We start from the raw sequence: 8,758 nt of genomic DNA, 5'->3' as shown, positions 1-8,758 counted from the left end.
TCGCTTCGAAACTCCATACAGCTGTCTAGTTGTGCCCCAGGTTTGTCCATGGCTTGCTGTTACAGAGCGATAAGAGCGCTCGTGCAGCGCCACTACCCTCACTCCTTAGCGATTTGTACAGTCATGTTTCCTTTCCAAGTTATTTTTTTCTTTTCAATTCATTGGGAGTGCGTACAACCGCCCGATTCTTGAGTGAGTGAGTGAGTGAGTGAGTGAGTGAGTGAGTGAGTGAGTGAGTGAGTGAGTGAGTGAGTGAGTGAGTGAGTGAGTGAGTGAGTGAATAAACATTATTGGGTCCAGCAAAACGCGATAAAACGCGCACATGGCTAATCCCACGACGGGACTGACAGATCTAGTCGGCCGGACCGATCGCGGGCGCGCTGGACGGCCAGGATTTGGTCCTCAAAGACGGGACTTCGCAGGAACGCGTCCCACTCTTCCTTGGTGAACTTCGGGCCCAGCCACCCGCACTCCCACAGCATATGAGGCAAAGTAGCAACCTCACCACAGGCCACGCAAGAATAATTCGGATAAATCTCGGGATATATGCTATTAAGCGACGCCGGATTTGGTCCATCCTGCATTGTGGGAGCGTGCCATATTTTAAAGCCTTATCATCTTCGTCATCATCGTCATCAGAAGCAGCAGCATCCACGTGCAATACACGCAAAACGAAAAGAAGAACAAGAAGTCACCGTGCGCGTCGGTCGAGTACCACACCGAGACAGCTCCAAGCATGGAAAATCATGGTGGCAAGGACACAGCTCAGGAGCATAGCACCGCTGAAATATCGGAGCAAGTCGCGGTCAGTGGCCCCGCCAGCGCCGGCCCAACGACGTCACACTCGGCCGAGAAGGTGCACAAGAAGCACAGCAAGAAGCGCACTAAGTCCGCCGATGTGCACCACGACGGCGGCAAGTGAGTCGCCGCTCTTGGTTTCCTTTACAGCGATTGCTGTTGCGGATTCGTTTACCTAGTCGTTTCGATGTCCGCTGCAGTCTGCCGGTGGCCTTTCCACGAGTCAAAAAGAGATTTCGTTAACCACGCGACACAGAGGCTGAAACAACAAAACGTAAGCACAGAAACATCCGAGATGGTGAGAGGGGTACTTGTTTTCTCAACCAAACTGGCTATCGCTGAAGGCCAAGCTGGTAAGCGCTACCAAAAATACTGAGGCAGCCAGTGATAGGTGCGCGAGTAGCATTTATTTCGCTTTGGACGCAGTCGCTGCGATTTGCAGGGCCACAGACTTGTTGTTTCGAAGGCCTTAGACATGCCGTCCGTCGTGACACCCAATTCTGGGTATTTATTACAGCAATAGCTGTTTCACGTTCTCTTCCTTAGCATACGACCTGCTCGTAAAGACAAAGGCAGTCCAGACGTATTAGAAGCACAGAACATCTAATAACCTTAGAGAAGAGAAACTGTACCTTCTACAATGTAACGGAAGTAAGCGCAGCGGTGACGTTGTGAAATAAGTATACGACCGAGATATGGTGCTGGGAAAATCAAAACTAATACCATCATCATTACGTAATGAGTATGATGGCCCCTGCGGTAACGGCTGGTTGGGCTTGACGCACTGCTTGCTCACTGATTGGGTGCGTTTTGTTGCAGCTTTCGGAGTGCTAATCAAGTCCATGGTACCACAACGTGACTACAGGGGAAGTATTCTTTAGGTTTTCATCTGGTGGGGGACATGTATATTTCGTCTGGTGCTGAAGTTCCGATTGGCTGGGCTGCGCTGCGCATCCACGGCAGTGAGGCACCCCAGCCAATCGGCACATCAGCAGCAAATGAGATGACCATGCCCACTAAGTGGACCCTTACAGAATACCTCCCCAGGCGTCCTTGCTATGTCGCCAGATGACTGAGAGGCCTGAAAAAAAAAAGAAATTTGAAACAAGTAAGCTCACATTGTTTATTGCCGATGGTGAATAAATCAGTACAAGCTCACTATTTCCGTACAGGTTAGGTGGAGTTATTGTAGCCAGTCACTGTGTTTACAATACATGGAAGCACAGATAGCCATCTATTTAATGGAATTGAAAGCAGAAATCGAGCCAAGCTTTCTAATCGTGTTCAGCAGGCCGCTAAAGCAGGGACAACAAAGCTTCAGACAGCAATATTTATGCTGGGCTACCCTCGTACTCGTAAGAGTTACCGAATGGATTCCAAGAGAAGGGAAGCGTAGCAGAGGGCGGCAGAAAGTTAGGTGGGCGGATGAGATTAAGAAGTTTGCAGGGACAATATGGCCACAATTAGTACATGACCGGGGTAATTTGAGAAGTATGGGAGAGGCCTTTGCCCTGCAGTGGGCGTAACCAGGCCGATGATGATTGTGATGATGATGATGACCCTCGTACTAGTAGTTGCGTACAGTGCTGCTTAACATGTTAGATGCTATGCGTATATTCGCTGCGCTCCACAGTTTCAGCCATAATATAAAAAGAAACATAAAAAGTGCTCGGCAAAGATGTAGTGTCAGACTGTAAGCTCGAGCCGCAATGAGCCATTGTTTTCATAGCACATTGACACGGCAGGTAGTTTAGGGGGGGCGGGATATCATGCTAAATTTTACATCCCATATTGTCTGCTCTTGATAATTCTGCTGCACATTTAGCGTTAAGGTGCGGCAATCAAGGCACTGACACAAGTGGAGTCCTCGTAGGAAAGCAAGGAATGTTATAAGACAACAGTACTTACAAGGGCTTTTGCAAATATCGTGCGAATATACAAGGAAACTAAACAAACATATACGCAAGCCCAATTAATGCTCACGGATCCTTGGAAAATGGAATTTACGAGTTTATGTTGAAAAAGAATCTCGGTTTGCGTATTCAAACAACGCAAACATGTTGCAAGGAGATGTACAACTGAATTCAGTAATAGAGGTGAGCAAGAGAAGCCTCAGCCTGGTGCCAAAGTTTCAACAAGCAAACACATTCGTGAGGGCCGTGACGAAGACAAGTTCTCGCGCTGGGGCTTCCCTTGTTCGTCCATTGTCGATTGGCTGTTTGTTACGCGAAGCTTACTCGGAGTATATTTCAAAAACATTTTTGAAACACATTGTGTTCCGGTTTGTCATCTGCTGCATGAAGAGAAAGAACAATTATTTTTAGTGGCTTGTCTGTCTGAGGAGTGTGCAGTAGGGCGGTTGTGCAAACTTGCCTTTTCTACATATCTTTTACGGTGCAGGGCTAGCCTAGTTATTGATTTGATACACACTGTACATAGCCCATTTGTAATTAACAAATGTAAAATAATGCGCGTATCGAGATCTAATTCTAATGCTATCGCTTGCCATATTAACAGCATTCTCTTAGATTTCGTCATCTTATATTAAAATATTACTGTAGACATTACAATTAACCTAAGTTGGATCATTACTACAGGTCATGTCATTAACAATGTTAATCACATGCTGGGGCACTTACAGCGCAACTTTTTCAAAACACCGTCTCCTTAAAAACTACAGCTTTACAAGTCCCTTTATCCGCTCGAAACATGAATATGCATCTGCAATATGGGATCCCCTTCGCATTTATCTTAATTACTTTACGTGAGCTAGTACAAGATAACTCTACTCGTTTAATTATTTCTAATTCTAACCGTATCGCGAGTATAACCTCAATGAAAACTAACCTAGTGCTTATTCCACTACCTAACCACCGCCAAGTCACCCGTCTTTGGCTATTAATAAAATTGTCCATCACACCACACTTCACGACGACTTTATACTGCGGCGTCAGTATATTTCAAACCACGTCTATCTTGGCAGTAAAGTAGGAATTCATTCATGTTACACGGAGTCATTTTTTCATCCTCCATATATCTCAAGAATGGAACCACCTTCCCTCAAGTATCTTAGCCATGAAGGATAACAAGCTTTTTCGCAAATCATTAGCTGACATTGTATAATCAAGAGATTGCTATGTATATTGACACGTGTACTTGTCTTTATCGGGCGACAAGTTTTGCCGCCGAACAAATGTTATCGCACAGCGCGGGATGCGCCTGCATGTATCCGAAGTTTCTGGAAAGTTATCGATGCTTCTATCTGCTGTCTGTTGTCGCCGAACGTTGTGTTATCTGATTTCATCGCTTGACACGAATGGTGTAGAACATTTTAGAAGGCATGCGGGTCCCAACGTTTAATCTGGAACATTCGATGATTGCTGTATAAAAGCCGACGCGCTTGACCCCCTGATCAGATTTTCGACGATCGCCGAGCGTGTTCGCCGCTATCGTTGTGCTATAAGTGTAGCCTGTTTTGTGGGCACAGGTTCGCCCAATAAAAGTTAGTTTTTTCGTTCACAGTATTGCTACTGTGTTATTTAACGTCACCACCACGTGACATCTGGTGGAGGTGCTTGTGCGTTCATGTACCGAACGCCCCCGCAAAGCCGCGATCCAAGCCCGAAGCCCGACGACAAAGCCAACGTCGCCCAAGACCAGCGTGCTAGCCGCCGACTGCAAGGACTGCCCCCGGAGCACGGACTTCTACCTGAGAAGACCAAAAAGATTGTGCACAAGGCAACCCCAATGGCAGCCCCAGCGTCCCCCATCGTGCTGCAGCAGCCCAGGGACCCTCCGACGTTCCGCGGATCGACATTCGAGGACCCGGAAACCTGGCTCGAGACGTATGAGAGGGTCACTACGTTTAACAGTTGGGACAGCGACGACAAGCTGCGGCATGTCTATTTCGCACTGGAAGACGCCGCCAGGACCTGGTTCGAGAATCGAGAAGCCACTTTAACGACATGGGACCTGTTCCGAAGCGGCTTCTTACAAACGTTTACAAGCGTCGTACGAAAAGAGCGAGCCCAAGCGCTACTAGAAACCAGAGTGCAGCTACCAAACGAGACGATCGCGATCTTCACGGAAGAGATGGCCCGTCTTTTCCGGCACACCGACCCGGAAATGTCAGAGGAGAAAAAAGTCCGCTTCCTGTTTGGGTATGGACCGCGATACGCCGACGAGGACTGAGTGAGAAACTATTGCGACGCTATTTCGGACCCTACAAGGTCATCTGACGTATTGGCGCACTGGACTATGAGGTCGTGCCAGACGGCATTTCGCATTCACAGCGCCGTCGCGCACGACCTGAAGTGGTCCACGTGGTGCGTCTTAAACCATTTTACGGACGCTGATGAACTTTCCTTATTTTGCTTTTTCCTTTGCTATGAGTGCTTACTTATTACTTTCGTTTGTTTGCAGCATCGGGTCGATGCTTTTTAAGAGGGGGGTATTGACACGTGTACTTGTCTTTATCGGGCGACAAGTTTTGCCGCCGGACAAATGTTATCGCACAGCGCGGGACGCGCCTGCATGTATCCGAAGTTTCTGGAAAGTTATCGATGCTTCTATCTGCTGTCTGTTGTCGCCAAACGTTGTGTTATCTGATTTCATCTCTTGACACGAATGGTGTAGAACATTTTAGAAGGCATGCGGGTCCCAATGTTTAATCTGGAACATTCGATGATTGCTGTATAAAAGCCGACGCGCTTGACCCGCTGATCAGATTTTCGACGATCGCCGAGCGTGTTCGCCGCTATCGTTGTGCTATAAGTGTAGCCTGTTTTGTGGGCACAGGTTCGCCCAATAAAAGTTAGATTTTTCGTTCACAGTATTGCTACTGTGTTATTTAACGTCACCACCATGTGACAATATTACCAGAACTCACTGAAGTTGTTTGTGTGCTTTAATCTGCTACTTTGTAACCACTCCCCTCTTTAATGCCATATGACCATGAGGCCTTGCTGCAGATTACCTATTCGGAGCCACGTGCGCCTCTCCGCACATTCATCGATGGCCCCTCTTTCCTTCTTTCTCTGTTTTCTCTTCAATATATATTTCCGAGCTGGAAATAAAGCGTCTTTTTGCTCTGCGAATCGGCCTGGATTTCATCGCGTAGCTGGCGGCCTTTGGCCGGTAAAACATAACAGTGGCGACGAGGATTCTGCTGCAGCAAGGAAGCCAAGCAGAAGAAGCCCACCACCGACCATGGCACACAGGCTACCGGAATTTGAAGACGAAAAAGATAAGTGCCAGACGTACCTAGCCAAGGATGAAGCCTATTTCGAAGCGAATGATGTGAAGGACGATGCTAAACAAATAGCCCTGCTGGTAGCTGCGCTTGGAACAAGGACAATAGAAATTTTGAGCGGAAAGGTAGCACCGCGAAAGCCTAACGCCCTGACCTACAAAGAAGTTGTGCAGACGTTAAACAGCTACTACGACCCGGTACCGAATGAAATTTCTGGAAGTTTTAAGTTCTTCCATCGCTGCCAGCAAGAATGCATGCATGTGCATGTACGTGCATTCATAGTGGCAATACGGCAGATGGCACACAACTGCAATTTTGGAACTATGCTGGACAGAATGATAAAGGACCGTGACCGTGTGATAAGGATTGTGTGTGGCGTCAGATGAGAACGTGCAGAAGCAGCTGCTAGCGAAGAAAGATCTGAATCTTGAAGAAGCCGAGGCTCTTGCCCTTGCCGCAGAGAGCGCTGAACGCGATTCGCAAGGTATTGTTACGGACCAAGAACAAGCAAGATTGCTAAAGCTCTCTGGGCAATACGAATCACGCGCGAAGTCGCAAGGCGTCAACAATGCAAATGTTGCGGTAAGCGTGGTCACAAGACCACTGCTTGTCGACTAATCAAGCGCGAATGTTACAAGTGTGCACGGCCAGGGCATTTAGCGAAAATGTATGCGGCACATTAAACAAGCAAAATGCTAGAAATAACTGCTCAGGCGACTGAAAGCGAAGAGAGTGATAGCAGCACGTCACAAATCTGGTCCCTGACCACCACGCGCTCTCTCATACCGCCCATCAGGAAATCGTTTGCGTGGAATGGCATCGAAATAATGATGGACATCGATACTGGTTCCCCTGTTAGTGTCATTCCCAAGAGCATTTACAAATTGCACTCTCGCCGATGGCCGCAGCTACAAAAGGCGGAAGTGCAGCTTTCACGCTATCTCGGAAAGTTGCCGCTTCTGGGTGCACCGACAATGCCAGTTTCTTATGAAGGTACAACAGTGCAGTCTGACAGATTTACCGCCGTATTCAGAAACGCATCTTGACTTGAAGCCCATGCTTGACTTGATATAAATGACGCCTGTTGCGAATGCGCCAAAGATGCTCATTGCGTTTCTTACGGTGCGTTCGCGACAGGTGTCATTAAAATCAAGTCAAGCATGGGCTTCAAGTCAAGATGCGTTTCTGAATACGGGGGTAAGACTGTAATGGCCCCACTCTATGTGGTCGCGACCTGTTGAAAAAATTAACAGACGAACGCATTCAGGTGCTGAGCGTGTATTCGACGGCTCCTGTGCCAAAAAAAGCCTTTGAGGACGTGCCGACGCTGCTCCAGCAACACTCCGACCTTTTCACTGAAGGCGCTGGTCTCATGAAAGGCCCCCCAGCGCGACTGCACATCAAGGCTGGAGCAAACCCCAAGTTCTTCAAGGCAAGGAAAATTCCTTTTGCACTTCGTGATAAAGTGTCTAACGAGCTTGACAGATTGGTGTCAGGTGGTATAATATATCCAGTCCCTCATTCCGAATGGGCAACGTCCATCATGCCAGTTTTGAAGAAGGACGGAACAGTACGCATTTGCGGGGACTTCAAGGTTACACTAAATCCTGTGTGCGATGTTGAGCAGTACCCCTTGCCTGTCATAGACGATATTTTTGCGAACCTGTGTGGAGGAAAAAATTTCAGTATTTTAGACCTTCGCGATACTTACAGTTAGGTCTAGCTAGATGAAGACTCGCGGAAATTAGCAGTGATGAACACACAAAAGGGGCTCTTTTGCTACAACAGGTTACCGTTTGGCATCGCATCAGCTCCAGCGATATTCCAAGGGAAAATTGAATCTGCGCTGCAAGGACTAAAAGGGACCCAGGCTTAACTAGACGACGTCCTGATAGCCGAGAGCAGCGATGCTGAAAACGTTAACCTGCAAGCTGTGCTTCAGCGTTTCCGCGAGAACGGTATCAAGCTTCGTTCCGACAAGTGCAAGTTTGGTGAACACTGAGTGACATATCTTGGCCATCGTATCGATGCTGAAGGGCTACACCCACTCGAGAAGCACGTGGGTGCAATCAGGCTAGCCCCGTCACCCCGATATGTTGCTGAGTTGCGATCCTTTGTGGGAATGGTTACATATTACAATAAGTTTTTGCCAAATCTTTCCCCTATACTTTCAGCTTGTACAGCCTTCTTGAAAAAGGTGCAAAAGGGGCTTAGCACGAAAAAGGCCAAGGATGCTTTGTGTTCAGCCCCAGTGCTAACGCGCTTTAATCTGCAGCTGGAGTTGATGTTGGAATGCGACGCGTCACCTTACGGTGTCGTTGCTGGCCTTTTCCATCGAATAAATGGGGAAGACAGGCCAATTGGTTTCCTATCACGAACGCTCACCTCAACAGAGAGAAAATACTCCCAAATAGAGCGCGAGGCTTTAGCCCTAGTATTTGGCGTGACACGATACCGCGATTACCTGTTGGGACAGGAGTTCATGCTTGTAAGGGACCACCGCCCCTTGTTGGGCCTTCTCAGACAGGATCGTCAAACTTCTGTCATGGCTGCCGCCCGAATTCAGCGCTGGGCGCTTTTACTCGGGGCATACCAGTGCAAGCTGATATGTAAACCTGGCAAAGAGATGCTAATTTCTGACGCTCTAAGCCGTTTGCCTCAATCGCTGCAGGAGCCGCTAGAGGAAACCGAAGATCTGTCAGAAATGGT

General features: G+C 47.9%; 1 protein-coding gene across 1 annotated transcript in view; it reads left to right on the top strand.

The window, feature by feature from the left end:
• The first annotated feature begins 661 nt into the window (after positions 1-661).
• LOC135908342 (uncharacterized) overlaps positions 662-8,758 on the top strand; it is a 39,898-nt gene continuing 31,801 nt past the window's right edge. Inside the window, exon 1 of the mRNA XM_065440096.2 lies at positions 662-918. Within this exon, the coding sequence (XP_065296168.2) occupies positions 737-918 (182 nt within the window). The 5' untranslated portion in view covers positions 662-736. The remainder of the gene's footprint in view (positions 919-8,758) is intronic.

The sequence above is a fragment of the Dermacentor albipictus genome, chromosome 6 (genome assembly GCF_038994185.2).
Source record: "Dermacentor albipictus isolate Rhodes 1998 colony chromosome 6, USDA_Dalb.pri_finalv2, whole genome shotgun sequence".
NCBI classification, from domain to species: Eukaryota; Metazoa; Arthropoda; class Arachnida; order Ixodida; family Ixodidae; genus Dermacentor; species Dermacentor albipictus.
The sequence above is the reverse complement of the archived record's forward strand: the minus strand, read 5'-3'. Positions and strand labels throughout refer to the sequence as shown.